The sequence below is a fragment of the Topomyia yanbarensis genome, chromosome 1 (genome assembly GCF_030247195.1).
Source record: "Topomyia yanbarensis strain Yona2022 chromosome 1, ASM3024719v1, whole genome shotgun sequence".
Classification (NCBI taxonomy): Eukaryota; Metazoa; Arthropoda; class Insecta; order Diptera; family Culicidae; genus Topomyia; species Topomyia yanbarensis.
In genome coordinates, this window is record NC_080670.1 from 32,031,401 (window position 1) to 32,050,535 (window position 19,135).

Consider the following 19,135-nt stretch of genomic DNA (forward strand, 5'->3'; position numbering starts at 1 on the left):
GAAATATAACGATCGGTTCCGTTCAAAGGTTGGGAGACGTATGACCTGTTATATTTGGTCGTTTCGCTCGAGCTCAGGCTTCTGATAATGCCGAGTTGCTCGAATAGCCTCTCCGTGAAAAACTTAGGGCTATGCAAAGATCATCACGGTGAAGAAAAGAATGACATACGCTGAACTTCTTCGAAAAGCGAAAATCGAACCGTCGATTTATCTATGCACTCCAAATCGTGACGATAAACAAAACCAAGCTGTAAAAATACGATTCCGAAACACCTGTACATGAAGATGCCGATGAAGTTATAGAACTTGCGTAGTCATAAACGAAGAAAGCTAGATCAAGGCAGACTTCATACAGCTGTTCAGGGCTTCGTTTCAAACGGTAACCGGAAGGGGAATGGTTGCGGACATTTTCAAAACTGTCGAAGTTAGACAGGAAAGATCTGGTTTGGCAGGCGATCTGTACCTGTGGCTTGAAAAACAAAAAAATATATAAACGAGAAGCAGTGTAAGAAAAACTGGTGTTCTGCGCCGATATACGAGGTTGTTGCATTGAATCTGACGGCGGCAGTTAAACGAAGGGCAATTCAAATTCGGTCAACCGGAAACTTAGCTGAATATTGTTTCAGCGGTTTATATTATTTGAACTTCAAAGTAGAGGTGTGCGCCACGCCACGCCGACGATTGCATGTAAAAATAGTAAGCCCATCGGCGTGACGCCGGTGCGCCGCCGATTGTTACCTGAAATCGGCGGCGCGGCGCACACCTCTACTTCAAAGAATGTAATATTGTATTTTTACATGGAAATTTACGTCGCTTTTTTGGAATAGTCGGTTTCTCGCGAGAAAAATAAATGGAAAAGTAGTCGGTTCCGATAGCATGAAGTACAAAGTTACTTTATGCTCGTCCGGGTAGACCACAGACTCAGGGGATTCGAATTTCTAATGCCAAAAGATCCTGATTTCTGCGGTAGCAGACAAAAGGTTAAGTAGCCGGGAAACTCTAAGCTTGCTCATAGGACCCTGTTCCACGCTTTTCTAAACTTTCTTCCTTCAACTCCTCTCCCTTGAGTACTATGGCTCTTAATATTGAAAAATATACTTCACCTTCCAGTCCCTTGCTAATTAAATTCCGTTACAACAGTTAAAAAATGTTCTGGTTTGGCAAGTAATTTGTAAGTGTGACATGTTAGAGAAATGTAGTCTACGACTGGAGCGAACATTCAAAGCTCAGACAGTCTTGGTCCGGCTTTGCCTCATTTTATTACCCCCGTGTCGTTGTGGATTAGCATCGCGAAAATTATATCGAATTCGTGTTTGTGAAAATGTTGATAACTTAATTCAATCTTAACTGTTAAAACCTATTAAGTTATCGTAAAAAATGACAAATTAGTTTTAAATTCTTAAAACGAGTTGATAGAGATTACATTTATTCTGTAAGAAGATTTATTTTCAAACCTGATACAACATTCAAGGGCATAGGGAAAACGAATAACCAAAGTCTTCTTAAATGCTGCCTTAAACAAATGTTTGACATTGCTCTGTTAAAGTATTCGAAAGCTGAATAAGCATTTCCGAATTAGTTCCATAGCAAAATCCAAGATTCAGGCGGAACTTAACCCTATACCCACTACTCCATCATCGATTTTTTTTTATTCTTCAACCAAGTACATGCCCTTACCCAGAAACAATTTGTCCGCAACCAAACAGCAAACACAAATAATAACTAATAAAACACCCCTCTTAATACAGTCACAATTTTATTCTGAAGATTTTTTGCTCCTCATTTGTCCGTTCACTCGAATGGCTTTGCGAGTGTTTGCCTGTAACACGGACTTCGACTTGGATTTATTTAATTATAATTTTATTAATAACTGAAACGCCACATGTTTTTTTCATGCATTCGATTACGTTATTTAACAACAATTTTAGTCACGGTTAAGAGTTGATCAGTGCCAAATTTCTATGTAGAATGTTTTTTTTCAAAAGTGCTCTCCGTAACTGTTGCTTAGTTTTAATTGTTTTTTTTGCTTGCTGCTAGAGCACGAAACACACGTTGTTCCAACATCGCTTTGGGGATGTGATTTGCCTAGAGATTACTACTTACGGTGTAACTTCCAAGCACGGAGCCCTTCAGTTAAGGAACGTCAATTAATGGTGATTTTTTTAGATCTTGAAGGATGACGATTAGCTAATCAATGTCTAGCGTGGCAGCAGTATTTTATGCTCGATAGTATCACATATGAAAATAAAGAAAAGGGTTAATCTAGTAACCCACGTTTTTCAAATGATTTAAAGCTAAAATTTGTTCACTTTTGGTTCAATTTTTAAAACTGAAACGTAATAAATTAATTTTTGTATTTTTTTTCTTTCTCACTTTCTAATAAGTTATACTCAGATTGCGACAAACAGAGGGAGATCGACGAGTAGAGAAGGGGTGGTGGTGGTGGTGGCGTTCCGGGATGCTGATTTCGTTTGGGACACGAAAAGGAATAACCACATCATTTTTGAATACTGGGAGAGGGGGACCTTGCCGCCTTCTGTTGCGCAGCTGCTTACAGCTGCTGTAAATCTCATGCCTGCAGCTTGGTCGGTGTAATCGGGCGTGTCTTGATTTCCTTCTGGGCAGGCCACTTCCAGGTGACCGGCATGGCAGTTTCATAGTTGAAGTTGTACAAGTGCGATCTGATGTAGGCGAGCTTGTCCACCGGTTCCGGATAGGTCGAGGCGAGACCTAAGAACAGAATCATATTATCAATTCGGTAAGTTGGAGTCTCAACGCAATAGCTACTTACCTTTCTCGTAGGCATACTTGGTTACTCCAACGGCGATATTCACCGAGCACTCCTGAATGGCGCCCAGTGGTGGATAGAGAGACCCTTTGTCCAAATCTGCCTGCGAAACTTGATCAGCAACGGCTTGGGCAGCAATCAGGAACATATCCTCCGGGATGTGGTGTGTACCGGTGACGATGACTCCGAGGGCCACACCAGGGAAAATATACGCATTGTTACCCTGACCGGTGCAGAACGTCTTGCCACCGTACTCAACCGGTGGGAAGGGAGAGCCGGAGGTGAAAATGCAACGACCCTGCGTAAAACAAAGAACTAATCAGTAAGATCACTGCCTCGAAACAAGAATTGACCACTTACCTCGGTATTTTCGAAGGCAGCTTGTGCCGTACATTCCGCCTTCGAGGTCGGATTCGACAACGCAAAAATGATCGGACGCTCGTTGTTTTTGCCCATGGCTTGCAGGATCTGCGGTGTAAAGGCACCACCAGCGGCGGACGCACCGATCAGAACCGACGGTTTCACCTCGTTAACCACTTCAGCAAAGTCCCTCATCGGACGATGCTCCTTGGCGTAGAATGCCTTGTGGCCACCTAGATGACCTTCCGGTCGGCCCTTGGCTAGCAGACCATCGATATCGAACAGCCAAATCTTGTCACGAGCTTCCTGCAATCCTACGCCCTCCGCTTGCATAGCTTTTACCACCAAATCGGCTATTCCGATGGCCGCTTCACCTGCCCCAAGGAACATGAAGGTATTCTCCGAGATTTTCCTACCAGTGATCCGCTTGGAAGCTAGTAGACCAGCTACCGCCACCGAAGCCGTTCCCTGGATGTCATCGTTAAACGTGCAGTACGTGTCCCGGTACTTGTCCAGAAATCGGAAGGCATTGTGGTTGCCAAAGTCCTCGAACTGAATCAGCGTATTCTGACCGTATCGTTTCACAACGGCCTGCATGAATTCATCTATGAATTCATCGTACTCCTTACCCTGAATACGCTTATGTCTCAACCCGATGTACAGTGGATCTTCCAGCAGGCTTTGATTGTTGGTACCCACATCGATAACGATCGGTAAGCACTGATGCGGTTGAATTCCCGCCAGAGCCGTATACAGAGCAAGCTTTCCAACCGGAATACCCATTCCGCAAGCTCCCAAATCTCCCAAACCCAGAATACGTTCGCCGTCCGTCACCACGATGGCTCGCACATCCGGTTCCGGCCAATTCCTGAGCACATCGAACACATGGCCTCGATCGTTAATCGTCACAAACAGCCCGCGAGGTCGCCGGTAAATCAGACCAAACTTCTGGCAGGCCAAACCAACGGTGGGAGTGTAAACAATCGGCATCATCTTTTCCACGTCCTCGGAAATTAATCGGAAGTACAGCTTCTCGTTACGATCCTGCAGATCGACCAGATAGAGATACTTGTTCAGATCTTCCTGGTAGCGTGAGATCGAAATCCGGCACAGTTCCAGTTGTTCCTCCTGGGTCTTGAAGCGGGCCGGTTGCAACCCGTGAATGCCCAGGATCTGCCGTTCCTCCAGGGTAAAGGCCAGTCCCTTGTTCAACCGAGGATCACGCAGATGATCGATACCCATGACCATCGAGGGTACGATGATGTCCCCGGTGACCTCATGGTACTCGCGTGTTTGTTGCTGCTGTTGAGGGTGGTTACCGCCGACCGCCGAAGTAACGGCTGCCTTCGCGAGTGTTTTCTTCGGCGAGGAGGTTGCCGCCGAAATGGTTTTTAGTGCGCTGGAAGCGCCGTTCAGGCTGTAACGAGAGGGGATAGATGTGTTAGTCGATAGTTACAAGCTTTGATTTCGTTGAACTGAACCGAAGGGTAGTTGTAGCATATGTCACTTTTTTCTGGATAAGTCGGTTTTGATTATTTTTTTAAAACTTCTCTATCAATATCGACAAGAATGATTCCACATGAATTTTTATGAAAACTGATATCATTTTTGAACATAGTGAAAATATAAGGTCTCAGATGGCTTCCTTGAGGTGTTTTAGATTTACACAAATCAGTCCTGTCTAATTATACAGAAGTCAACAACTTTGAAGTGGACTCAGTGGCAATCAACTGGGCGATTCCAAACACCAATCTACAACTCATCAAGCGAACTAGTTGCGTTAAATAATAAATAGCTAGTGAATATTTTGTAATACTGATTTTTCCCTACCACTCTATAGTGTCAACAAACAAAATTAATTTTTTCACCGACGCCAATGTCGGTTCGCTACCGACCCGTGCCGACCGACTCTGATTCGAAATGCCCTAATAATTGTAGTTGTTGTTGGTAACCATAACTCAATCCCGGACAAGCTGTTTGGTGGCGTTGTTTTTGTTTACCAAATTCATTCCCGGAAATAGGCATTCATTGCAAATCGGTTCAGTTTTGTAATCGAGCGAAGGCCTCCGGGACCGGGTCATGCTCAGTTCGGCTTGCCGTGTTGGTGCAGTGACTTGTTTTTGCCAAATTGCGAGTGGCGTTGGTTCAATATATTGCTTTTCTATTTTAATGGAAATTTATCAAGATGGATGCTTACACTGAACTTCCTGTCAGTTCATGTTTTTTGGAATTTTCGTTCGAGTTATTTCAAAACAAGATAATCGAAAATGACTGGTAGGCGCGGTTGTACTAGAAAAGTAATCAAAAATGTAGGTATCGTGCACTTCTCGTTGGTCAATTTGTTTTCGCTCATGCAGCTAGCGTTAAACCGTGATACTCTAGCCGTAGACACCGTTTATTATATTGAGATAACAATGAGTGCACTTGGTGTCGTACCCAGACCTTAGACGGTGTTACGAGGAAGGAAATTACGATAAGATATCATAGAGCAAATCGTTGAATGCGAATGCATTGTGTGCCATAAATCTTCTCGTAATCATATGCTTTTTCTTGGTTCCGCGGCCTTCACATTCAGAGACTTCTGGGTGCTCGCTGAATCGTAGTTCTAGCACTATAATTGTTGGGCATCAACTTCGCATCAAACCTGTCGAAAAAAGAAGCCAACTGACACGCCGGAATATACTTCTAGGGCCCTTAAACCACGAATTTGCTGGAAATGTCGATTTGATGAGCAAGAAAATCGCACGTAATTTCATGGTTTTGCAAGATATCTGTAGTTGCGGAAAAATACAAACTGTTTTCTTCATGGATCCGATAGTCTCAAAACCAACCAAAACTCTAGAAGCGCATATTGCCTAACGGCTTCGTAAAGCTCTGGTAATAAATATTGCTTTCAATGTAGAATGACACAAAAATATGCCTACAACTTTTTACCATAATATAAAAAAGAATTGGGTGAAAATTTTGGTGAAACTTTTTATTCAAATTGTCAACCTTTATTTACATGGTAACAAATTATAGGGCAATTTCATGTGTCAATTCTTTATCGAAAGTACGCTTTATGACTAGAGCGGTCACCAGTACTCCCAGACAAAATATTCATGGAAACTGCACAAAACGAAGCCCAGATGGTCCGAAAAAGCCCAGTATTAGTACCACATCGGATCAAATGAAAGAGAAGATGGGTTTTTAATTCACTCGTCACAGTAACCTGATGAAACTTTCCTTCCAAACCGCTATCCTTTAGACTTCGCGACAGAAAAAGCTCACCATCTTTTTTCTAGTTCGTTGTTACATAAAACATTTATTCGAAAAATTGCATTTCTCAAAAAAAATGGTATCTGGTAAGCAATTTGTAGAGGTGGTGAAATACGACAAGTGCAGACCATTAACCCTCAAAAAAGCATGCCAAAATTGTGGCTTCAAGAAGCATCGCTCAATGAAATCAGAAACCAGCTTTTTGTCGTGTTATCAGTGAGAGAATCGAAAGCCCGAAGGCGAAGTTCATAAATAATGTAAAGTTGCTTTACCCAATTTTCTCTCGTGAAGAAACGTTGGTTTTTATTCAATTTTTCACCGTAGGGAGAAGATTGCAAAATACATTATATATTGGTTTGCTAAACCAAAATAATGTTCGATTTCACTAATTTTCTAGAGTTAGCATCAATCCGGCGCTAGTTTAGTCCGGGCACTAGGTTAGTGTCGGATTCTGATGAAACGAAATCGAAACGCAAATTCCATATTCAATTGAATGATAACTTTGTATGAAGATGGTTTTGCTGAATTTATCTAGACTTATTAAAAAACAAACTACTTTCATATTATTGCTGTTAGCGAAGCGCAAAAATAGTATTGGGGGGACCTGTAGACAGAGGCGTCTACGCGCATTCCCCAGGGACAGAGAATCAGTTTGCAACTGTCCACATTATTAAAAATTAGCAACACCAGCTTTTACCTGGTTGATAGTTTGGTGGAAAGGCGCGTCTCACTCATTTCAGACCTAGATTCAGGTTGGCAATCCAACTGATGCGCTGATGATAATACGACCTTCCCATTTTGATTTAATGGGTTTTTGCACGAAGAATTTCAGAATTTCACACGAGTTCCCGCAGTGAACAGTACTATTATAGACTAAAACATATTGAAATCTGATTTTCGTATGTAACGTGCGTTGTTTGTTTGCTATTCGGGACTACATAACTGCGACAAATGATGGGATGGGACACGGTATTTTCAATAGAAATAGATGTAATTGTTTTGAATCCCAATTGTTGTTGTTTATTATGACCTTAACCATTAAGGTCATTTACCGGATATCAATTCTCATTGATTGGTAGAAAGATGATTGCCATTAGGTACCAAGATCAGTGCGAAATTTCCTACCATTATTTATACCTAAACTATTAGAAAGCCTTTCATATTATTTTATGCCGTTGCTGCTTTTACAGGCGTGTTTAACTTTTCTTAGGCTTTTAACACCTTCCTGTTTTTTAATGCTTAGCCCTTTTTAATGCATTTTTTAGTCTGTCTTTATAATTTTTAGCATTTTCAGCCTTTTAAGTTTATTACTTTTTTTGCAGTCTTTTCAAATCTTTGATCAACTTTTCAAACACCTTTTTAGCTTGTTGACTGTTAGGTTTTTTAAACTATTAATCTTTTGAAACCTTTTTAAGGCCGTTGGACCCCATTTAATCGTGGTTGCGGCTAACTTTACAGTATATGGACTTCTTCAAAATTTTGAAAAGAAAGATTCAGTGATAGTCTTTGAACGTTATCAACTTTCACTGTACTGTTCGGAGTTACACAAATTCTACACAAATCGGTCGGAATAATGCTCAGTGAGCACTACAATGCTGTGGTATGCAGATTTCTCTCCAATACCATTCGATGCCTGGTGTTTGAAGACGACGGATGTGGATTTTTTCGGGAGACTGCAATTACAAGTCTTTTTGTTTACTGAGTAGACGATTTATTGGGGAACTTAACCTTTTACTATCCTACACAATCCTAAGAGTTCATTAAGTTATTTGTTCCTTGATGAACCGTTACATTTATTTGGTTGAAAACTTTCAAAACAGACCGCTTTCAAAAACATCGCACCGAAGCTCGTTATTTCATGCAAACTCCAGCCGCAAATCTTGAACCGATTATTTGTGAAATCAGTTAACGCCAAGTGTTTGAAGGCGACGAATGGAGCGTTTTACTGTATATCGAAACTGGTATACTGAGGAGACAGGAATAGGAGCTGCGATCTGGCTGATGGAAGTGCCGTCACGATACTTGGTTTTGTGTCAGTCATTACCTATCAATTTTTTTGTCTGTTTTACCCTATCGAGCGATTTTTCCTTTTTGAATCCTTGTTTAGCCTCTAAAGACTTTTTCATATTTTTTCTCATTCATATTCAGCTATTTAATTTTTAATTATTTAGTCTTCTTAAGACGTGTTTTACCTTTAGCCCTCCGGAAGTCGCGCTTATGGCCCACTGAACGAGCAGCCGCTGGTGTCCGTTCGATTTTCAGAGCAGTGTGCACTCAGTGCACTAGCGTGTCTGCCGGAAGGTTAAGCAATATCAAGTGTTTATGAATCTGTTTTTACCCTAGCAGTCATAGCATTTTTCGGTTATTTCATCATTTTTCATACATTTTATGTATTTCCCAGCTTTTTTAGTTCTTTGACCCAATACAGCGGCAGCGGGCCATTTGGCGTGAAGTTATTTGGCAGTACGCCATTGGACATAAGACCATCTGGTACAATGGATGTTTATCATAACGGACATTTGGCATAATTTTGAGAAGTGACTATACTGTGGGCTGTGTGGCAGAACGGACATTTGAACACACTCAATGTAATTTAATATCACAGACGACGTTTGGTATAATTGTTTGTATTACTTCTCCTGGTCATAAAAACTCCTAAAATTTCTTCATACGTCCAAACCTTTCCGTTAGTAAGTTGTCGCATTTCAAAACAGTGTTTCAATAATTGATATCATTCTCTTATCCTTCTTCATACCATGAGCTGTTCTTTCGTATTATATGTAATGTAAAAATTCATAGCCAGCCATCTATTTTTTATTGGGTTTCGCCAAATTTAAATTGATGTATATATACCTACTGAACTATAGGTTTCTACCTTGCTGTAGTATTTGAAGCGAAGCTAGTGTAATGCGGCATTACCGTATAACCCAGACCGTCGAACGAGGCGACAGCCGACCAAAAATCGGAAACGGCTCGTTTGCCCGCTGTGGTCAAATTTAAAATTTGCCTGTTCCCCTAAAGATAAAAAAAAATATGTCAAGGTCAGTGTGATCACTTCTCAACATTATGGTCAAATGTCCGTTACACCAAATGACCCTCACTATACGCACAATTAGAAACCTTACCAAATGGCCGTTATGCCAAATGACCTAACCTTCTGAGTGATCAATTCTCAAATTTGTGCCAAATGATTGTTATAACAAACAACTGTTATGCCAAATGTCCGTTATGCTAAATGATTTCATGCCAATTTTATGTTGTACCGACATTCAATTAGCAAAAGGCTGAAAGGTGCGAAGTATTTTCAATATTAAGAGCCGAACCGGGCTGTAGCTTACTAGTGACAAGTTTGGGACAGAGTTGCTCAATGGAAGCTGCAATTTCGAAGCGAGGTAAAAGTAAAATCCGTTTATCTTAGAATTTTCCTATACTCATTTGTATTTCAACGCAGCGTTTCATTAATTAACTCGCATCACTCGCTAGTCGTGCTAGCAAAACAACCACTTCGTACGAAGATATGGATACAGTTGCGTCTTGTTTTTATAAACTAGTCGGGATTTTTTCTTGACAATATCTGGAGCTTTATGAAATTTTATCGTGACTAAAAACTGACCTTTCAATATGGACCTTCCTTCGTTTATGTCTTATGTTGTACTGCATGAAATTAATCAATTTTTTTTGCAATTCTGTCGAAAATATGTTCCGCAAAGTTGTATTAAATTTTGAAGCGTGCGTGGCATAGATTAATAACGAAAAAATCGTGCTTTGAAAAATCTTTCGAAAACTGCTCGGAAAAGGTGAAAATCATCCATATTGAGCTGTTTGGATCGAGCGGAGCATCTCCGCAAAGGGATCCACTATACCGAGAAGAAAATATTTGTAAGAAATGCACGGCTGGGTGGATCGCCCTTATCAGCGCTATCGAACCAAGCAGTAGAATTGGAAAATCTTTTTCCTCGCCAGCTATTATTTTGATTCCCGAAGGATGGAAAGTACATACGGAAAAAACGGGGTTTTTTAAACATCCGACGGTTTTGGTTCCCGCTAATTTCGTGCATCGAGCCGCCAATCTTGAACAGAAAGAATTGTGAATTAAGTCGAATGCGGCTATTAAAACCCATCGAATTGATCGTATTTTCGGTGGACTGTATATCAGCAAGAAGAGAAAAGACGATTAATAGGAAGCTGACTGGCTTGCTTTAGTTTGTCCAGTTCCGTGCTACTAGCGATCAAAAGTATGCGTCTGCCTCAGTGTACTGTCTACATTATCTAGTTTCTACGGCTACGTGCTAGTAGCCTTGACTAATTGGAACAAACATTTCCCACTCGAAGAATATCTTCTTTAGCAGACAATATTGTCCTTATCAGCGATATCAAACCATTCAGAAGAATTGAAATTTGAATATCATGTCAGAATTGCATTCATTATCCAAATCTTCGAATGCAAAGCATCACTCATCAACACAGTGGTGGATCTAGGAGGAAGGTGCTGGGATACTCCCCCCACGAATTTTTTGTAATTTGTTGGGAAATTTAAAATTAGTTTCAATTTTACATTCGTCCCAACCTCAAAATCATTTCAAACCAAAATTTGACCACCAAATTGGTTTTGGTTAAATGAAGTTATTACGTAGTACGTACTGTACAACGTTATTTTTTAATCGAAAATTCGCATTCTCCCCTATCCCTCCAAAAAAAAATTCTGGATCCGTCCTGAATCAATACCAACACCAACATCAGATTCAATATCATTCTATAAGAGAATAATTTAAGTACACTCAGGTTTTTTTTTCGCGGGGGATACAGGACGCGTATATGAAAACCGCGCAAATTTCGAAATCCGCGTAAATGAAAACCGCGTAAATTTCAAAATCTGCGTCGATGGAACCCTCGTTAATGGATACCGCGTAAATTAAAAAATCCGCGTAAATGAAAACTGCGTAAATTTCAAAATCCGCGTAAATTAAAAAAAATGCACAAAAAAATACCCGAGTGTACATTCATTTGAAGAATTAAAGTTGAATTAACAGCCCGAAGTGTGTGTAGTCACAACATTCCGGTTATGTCACAAACATTACACACCAATCTTTTTTTAATTTAATACAGACCAATTTCAACACAGGAAGGATTCCTTTTCATGGGCGACGAAGCCTATGTCAAGAAGAATTTCACGCAGGTTCCCGGATAAAAGTTTTATCTCATCACAGCACGGGGTGATGTCTGCAGTTTATTGAGGCTCTTTATTCCCCAAATACGGGCGATCTAGCAAGCAATTTGCGTCTGCGGGCTCCAAATCATGTTTTACATTTCTTATAAAAGAAATGTATAGAATTCGCTCAAACTTTCAAGATTTTTTCCGAGGCCCGGAGGGACGAGTCTTATATACCAATCGACTCAGCTCGACGATTTGGGACAATGTCTGTGTGTGTGTGTGTGTGTCTGTGTGTGTGTGTATGTAACGGACAAATTCTCATTCGTGTTTCTCAGCAATGGCTGAACCGATCTTATCCAAACCAATTTTAAATGAAAGATCTAAAAAACAGTATGAACGCTATTAATTTGTTTTTGATTCTGATGTTTAGTTTCCAAGATATGAATGTTTGAATGCGTAAAAACGGCGTTTTTTGCAGTTTTTTTGAATTATCTGCCGAAATTGACAATATAGATTAACAATTTATATGTTTTTAGACAGCTTTAACGAATACCTTTCGAACAAGCTATAGATTGTTGAAATCGGACTATTATAAAAAGAGATATTTAACATTAAATGCGGACGAAAGATTTTTATCATTTCCCATTGCCAGAAATATGACCAAAAACATGTAATCTATTATTAACGCCAAAACGGCTTATTTTAGGTCAATAGTATCTTCGGAGAATTTAATGGAGGTAATATGCCCTTTCTTTTGGTATAGTGCTTTTGCTGATTAATCTCCCTATGAGTGAGATATTTTCATAAATTTTCTTGGAAGTGATTATATCGAAATGATGCCTTCAGCAAATTTGTAGCTCTTACTTTTGCGAATAACTTTACTGAAGACTTCAATTATCTATTTTGATTACTTTAAAAGTTATGGCTTGTTGTTTGTGGATTACCTTTTGTCGCCTATTTATTGTTCAATATAGTAATAATCCATTGAAATAAGCCAAACATTATTACGATAAAACGAATTTTGTATTTCATTTTTCTATCTACAACCGCTAGAAATAATCACCGAACACTTCCAAGTTGTCTGGAAGGAACTTGATAACTTATCAGTGCAAAAATGTTCATTTGTACGAACCTTCTGACTGCAATTTTTCTAACTTATAACCATCGGATCGATCTGAAACATATCGGAACATGAAAAGCGAAATAAATAATTCCAAGCAACGGCGTAGCCAAGAGAAGGTTTTGGGGTTTAACACCATACAACCCCCCTCCCCCCCCCACCACAACCAAAAAAAAATAATGGATTGAAGTTGAAAATTTATTGATGCAGACTGATTTAATTCAATATTACAATAACAATTATCTGATCCGTAGATTGATAACCTGTTGTTTTAAACATCATGAGGACTTTTGATAAATTGTCGGAATGGGGTCCTGATATGTAACTGATCTATTGGTCTTGATTTCACAGTTGTCTAATAGCATCAATATCAAATTCCTGCCTAAAAACATTCCAATAGAAAATTCCAGAGTTCTGTAATCAATCATAATCCTCAGATTTCTTTTCAAATTGAGCTCGCTTTTGTAGAGATGTACTGTAATAAAGGTCTTTATTTAATAGGAAGCGAAGTTAAAATTGATTTAAAAAATGCATAACTTTCAACATTTGCTAAAAATGTTTTTGCCTTTCTCATACACTCTAAAATTCGTCAATCTAATCCCGACCCGGAGGGCCAAGTGTTATATGCCAATCAACTCAGTTCGTCGAGATCGGAAAATGTCTGTGTGTATGTATGTGTGTGTATATGTGTATGTGGAAAAAAATGTGACCTTGGTTTCTCAGAGATGGCTGGACCGATTTGCACAAAGTTAGTCTCAAATTAAAGGTACAACCTTCCCATCGGCTGCAATTGATTTTTTTATTGATTGGACTTCCGGTTCCAGAGTTACGAGTTGAAGAGTGCAATCACACATCAAATTCCAATATAAACTGAAATGAAACATTTGCAAAATCAAATTTGTATTTTTGATGCCAAATGACTTTAAAATGCATGAAACATTGAGATTTGATGTAAACTCGAAAAAAATAATGTTTGACAAAAATTGACTTTTTTGGACTTTTGCACATTTTTGCTTTTCTTATATAGAAAGGTTATGCAATCACTCTAAAAATCGACAATCATACCGGCCCGGAGGGAGTATGCAGTGAGGGGTTGCTACTTTAAAATTAAAACTAGTTTAAAATTTCTTAACATGTTAAAAATTTTCGGCAGGACCCGGACCGCCCGGATCTTTCTCCATGATCCGCCGCTGGTTTCAAGCGATGTTTCAGTATCACATAGTATCTCAAGATCGTGGCTGTTGATCCATTGTATGTATGTGCAAATCGTACTGAACATGTACTATTCATTTCCACCATTGTATTGAACATAACCAGCCATGGAATCGTAGTCTGGACAAATGAGAAAAGCACAATTGCACCACTAGGTGGATTAAAACAGGTTTTTATTTTGGGAATGCGTCGAGTTGAGACGAAAACGTAATATGATTAATAACGAGGATAACACTTTCCGAATGTAGAGAGAAATTTATGAAAAATGACGATTTCTATGCGACTCTAGCAGGTCCTGATCGATTTTGATGAGCATTTCATTTTTGTTGTAATAAATTGAAACCCCAATTTTATCAGCCAAATATGAACACATGTTTGATGGGCTCTAGCAGACGAACAAGACTGAATTCGAGTAAATCCTTTCTTGAGCATGTTTCCTTATCATGAAGATGGAAATATGCAAAAATAAAAGGTTCATCATAATCAGAAATAGTTATCAGACCACATCAAGGGACGGGAAGAATATTTTAACAGTTTCAGTTTATTATAAAGAAAAAAAATTGCCCGATTTAGTCAATGTCACTATTTTGTCAGCCTAAAATGCACCACGAGACTGATGAAAATGGGTCTTTATTGTATGTATTATTCACTGTGTTTCACATTAATAGGTACATTTAATTTTTGGGGATTTTTTATTGCTTCGAGCTACAACAATTTTTAGGTAGTTTTCAAGGGACTATAGACTTCTTCCAAAATTTGGCGAACCTATTCCAATTCGTATACCAATTAATTGGTATACTTAAGGGTTTATATGTTGCAGATAGAGAAAAAACTGAAATTTTCAGCTTTTTTCCTACACAATATTACGAAAGCAATTTTACCTAATAAGTTTGTGAAAATTATAAAATATTTGAAATTTTTTAATAGTTTTATTTTTTTATTTAACCGCGATTTTTTAATAAATAGTGACCAAATCAAGGAAGTCACCTTTAGAAAAAGTCGATGTCGAAGTAAAATTTGGAACTATGCACGCATGCACTTCAGAGATAGCGTGATATCAGAAGCTGCGATTTCATGTCAACGCTTTTTTGTGAAAAGGGCGATACTTACAATTGTAAACATAAGGCTTTTTTCATACATGCGAATGGGGGCTTTGAAACGCAACAAATTAACCTAAAAATTTGGATTCTACGATATTGCTTTCTTAAACTACAGCAAAAAATACAACGGGCGAAACTGTATTTTGTTTGTTTATTTAAGCCCTCCACACTCCATGCAAACAAACAGGGCGATACTTTTTTTGCTAGCAGTTTTGAGGCGAAACTGTTTTTTTTTTTTCGTATTTTTAGGAATATTATGCTGATACCGACTGTAAATAGTAACAATGATCGCTATTGAAAAAACCCGGACGAAATCGGTGGTGTAAAACGTTAGTTATTGTAAAAAAACGTAAGGGCGATACTTCAATGGTGATAGATGGGACCGAAAAAGTAAACAATCGCCAAAGGGGCGATACTATCATTTTGTCAATTTGAATAGCAAAAACAAATTTTAATTTAATAATTTCAAATACTTTATAAAGTTTTGGGTTTCGATCACTGAATCATGCAATCAAGAATGTAAAAAAAAACTCAATAGCTCCTAAATAGGAAATAAAACCAAGTCTGGAAATATTCACTGTTGATTTTCTTTGAATGGTATCACTGCTAGTATCGCCCTTTTCAAGAAAAAGCGTAGATTTCTTAGTTCTCAGTCGCGTTGGAAATTTGAGTAAAGTATAAACTTCAAAACAATAAAAAAATCGATTTTTTGGCTCAGTACAATATATAACCCCTTTAGGAAAATTCAGTTTTCCCACCACAATGCATTGATTGAGAAATTTAGATATTTTATTAACAGAGCATTAGCAATAATTCGTTTGTATGTCTATTTTATGGCCCATTTTTTCGCTTTCTCATTGCTTTGATTTGAGATTTCTAGCACTGATGTTGTCCTATGCTGATTTGAGCGATTCTCTGAGTCCTGCCACTATCCCATGTAGTATGTGTTATCAAAAACATCACGAAGCATCAAGCTCTAAATGTTCTCAAACGATATAATATCCGAAGAGAGTGATAAGAGTTATAAGAAATGTCTCATCACACTGTTTGGTGGATTAAAAGCGTTTTTTTGTGACCAAATAAAACGTTAAACTCGAAGCCGTATAAGCAACAGTAGCATAATAAATGCATACTACCTTTTATTAAGGTTCACAGAGGCCCAATGAAGCTGTGGCTGGATACGGCACAAGCTGCCAGTGCCGTCTGGAGGTGCCGTAATGATACGGTAAGGTGGATATCGTGCAAAAGGATATCACTCCATTTAACTACTCGTAATATCGTTCAAACGAAAAGTATTAGTAATTATTAAGCGGAAATTGAGGAAAATTGTACAGACAACTAATGGATTCTGTACGAATTAACGTTTGAAAAAAAAAACGCTGAGGTGGACAAGATGTAATGTAAGGACGATTGTGATTTTTTATGAACCTCATTTTGATATATTTTTCTTATCTTTATCTCATTCATCTTTCTCAAGATATCTACGAATTATTGACCAAGCATTTATCTCTTAAAAAGACAGGATACCTATGCCTTAAATTCAATCAAATAAAATTCTGCGGTTCATCACATACACACTTTTCTGTGGTGAAAAAAAATATATTTTTATGGTGGCCTACAATTGTGTGTACTATAATTGAATAACGATAACATTTCGCTCTTTCTGTTATTCTAAACACTAGGACGGAGTAAAAACTGTGAAGCTAACACCTACTACGTTCCGAAACAAAGTTGTTTTAATTTTAACTGAGCATGCATATTCAAAAACTGGTTAGTAGAATTTCGATACACTTTACTGATTAGCAACTCGCTCTTCATTCAGTTGCTAGTTTTACGGTGTTGGCAAAATGTCTGATGCAAAATTACGTATTGATTTAATGCAACTGTTCAACGATTTGCTACGTTCTCCATACATTGTAAGGAAAGGACAATCTGTACGTCACCCTACGAAAACTAAAAACTGATTCCGTGTTACCAAAACATGATACTCATTATCCAAATACTTCACTAATGTGTCATTATAATCTGAACTGTCAGTATGGAAATTTAATTCCATGAAATCGTTAGTTTACAAAAACGAATCGACACTGTATCGCTATTTAACCACCGCCGCCGACAACAGCGCTAAGATTTAAAGACGAAAATAGAGCATCACTTTGTTGTGTGTGGTGACCTAACTGGCATCACATTACCGGATGATTCCCGCTCTGACTAGGGTAGGAGAGCAAGTTCGAGGTCGCGTATTTTCGTGTGGGGTAGGATCGGGGTAGAGGTTCGGGTGTGTCATTTCAATGTAGCAGCACAGAGTGATGAAAAGCGAAATGGCTTGTTTTCATTCGTTTGTCCCTATTTTTTTCGAAAAATAAAGTCACATGCAATACGAATTTCTTCTCTTTGTATTGGATATAATCAAAAAATCAATTCCAATTGAGTTAATCACACGATGATTCTCCCCACGGACGAAGATTGTTGTGATAACTGATTAGCGACAGAAGGCGACAATCAGATGACAATGGAAAACGATAACATCACATTAGCAGCACACCACCAGTCAGTCGGTGGTGGTGGTCGCGTCAGTCCACAAACCGGTTCAGACCGGGTGAAGCACATTGTCAACCCATCGCCTTGATAGGACACATATCATATTCGTTTATCTGACCAGGAAACGTGGAAAAACTAATTTGCTTTCGCACAAATGCGCACATTCATCCGCCCCCGCACCGACCGACGAACGTAGTTTGGTCATGAGCTCGTGAGTCGTCCCCCTATACCCTCGTCATTGATATGCCAGCGCAAGGTCAATTTCTCCTCCGGGAAGAAACCAACGACCAAAAACTAGGTCAACGCGCAGCAAATGGCAGTTCAACTGAACTGTGTCACATGTGTACTCCCAACCACAACTGGATGAGGATAGGTGGGGTGGTTCACTGTAATTACCAATTGCATACCCACCCCGTCCAGTGATGGGGCGAATGAAATACGACTAGCAGCCCTCACATGACTCGTTTCTGCGATTCGCAATCAGCTGGTTGGTTCAAACAAAAATGTATCGCCAAGGTCGGACCAGTCGTAAAAGTGCACTATTTTCAGCGTTTTCCAACAGTCAGTTTTGTATATAAACAAACAAACAGACCTCAAGGAATTCACACCGTTTGGTTTGAGCACATTTTCTCACTTTCTCTCCGATGGGAAAATCCGCTCACATTCTCGTTTCATTGAAGAAAAAAAATGCTGGCGAACCTTCAGAATTGGACACCTTTCAACTATTACGTCACCCTTCGACCATCCGAGAGTGGTTTTTCCCAATCAGAACTGGATTTTCCCCCATTAAACCATGCTTCGTTGACAACTAGGTGTGAAGGTTTTGGTGATTCCATTCTGACTGGTCCAGTAGTTTTCCACTTGCACGCACACACATTCACACAGCTAGTCGAAATATTGAAAAAGGTCATTGCTATTCGGACTGTTTCGTCCTCCTACCTGTTCACCCGAGAAGAATAGCATTTTCATTGATTCACTTACATAACTTGTCGCGCTAACATTTTCCCACGGTCGTCCTCGTTGTAGATTTCCGTTCACAATTTTCCTCGTCTAGCTTTATGTCACCAACGTTCCAAGAATTAGAAAAAATAGCACACTTTTTTCTTGGAAAAATGCTCCGGCGGAAAGAACTACCACCAACTTGTACCGTTACTTAGACTGACTGCTACTGCACAAACCGTGTGGCCACTAGTGAGACCATGAACCCGGAACTACTCCGGAACTGCCACAAACACCACACGCACACTCCCCGCTATCAGAAAATCCAAATTTTCCGAATCGAATTTGCTGCTGCTCCAAACCCGAAAATTTGGACCAAACTCACTCAATCGCGCTGTCTTTCTAATGTCTGTCTGTGCCGTGGTGCTGGTGAGCATATCCCCGTTGCTGGCTGTGCGAGGAACCAATTTGCCATTCTCTCCTATATTGCTTACCTACCTCTGTGAATTCGCGAAAGGCGAATATTCTCCCTTTTGACATGGGCGCGCTCAGGCAGCAGTGTCCTCTCACGACACGATATGCGTTCTGTTCTCTCTCTCTTTCTCTCACATCATTGATCGAGTCCCGCGTCGGTCGTATCCATACATAACCTACAAAGTAGCGCG

At 39.3% G+C, this 19,135-nt stretch overlaps 1 protein-coding gene across 1 annotated transcript; it reads right to left on the reverse strand.

Annotated features, from left to right (window-relative positions):
• Positions 1-1,739: 1,739 nt before the first annotated feature.
• On the reverse strand, positions 1,740-18,968 carry LOC131677291 (NADP-dependent malic enzyme-like). Its single transcript, XM_058957010.1, has 4 exons — positions 18,513-18,968; positions 3,149-4,565; positions 2,792-3,086; positions 1,740-2,730 (listed from the first exon to the last, which is right to left on the reverse strand). The coding sequence occupies exons 1-4, from the start codon at positions 18,530-18,532 to the stop codon at positions 2,570-2,572; spliced, it is 1,893 nt and encodes a 630-aa protein (XP_058812993.1). The 5' UTR covers positions 18,533-18,968; the 3' UTR covers positions 1,740-2,569.
• Positions 18,969-19,135: the final 167 nt, after the last annotated feature.

What these genes read in the sequence shown, in the direction of transcription:
- LOC131677291 (XM_058957010.1), bottom strand. Translation starts at nt 18,532, where the DNA reads ATGTTAGCGCGACAAGTTAT. An exon ending in CTGCCTTCGAAAATACCGAG is followed by an intron (nt 3,087 to 3,148) that starts GTAAGTGGTCAA and finishes TGTTTTACGCAG; the next exon opens with GGTCGTTGCATTTTCACCTC. An exon ending in CAAGTATGCCTACGAGAAAG is followed by an intron (nt 2,731 to 2,791) that starts GTAAGTAGCTAT and finishes TTCTGTTCTTAG; the next exon opens with GTCTCGCCTCGACCTATCCG.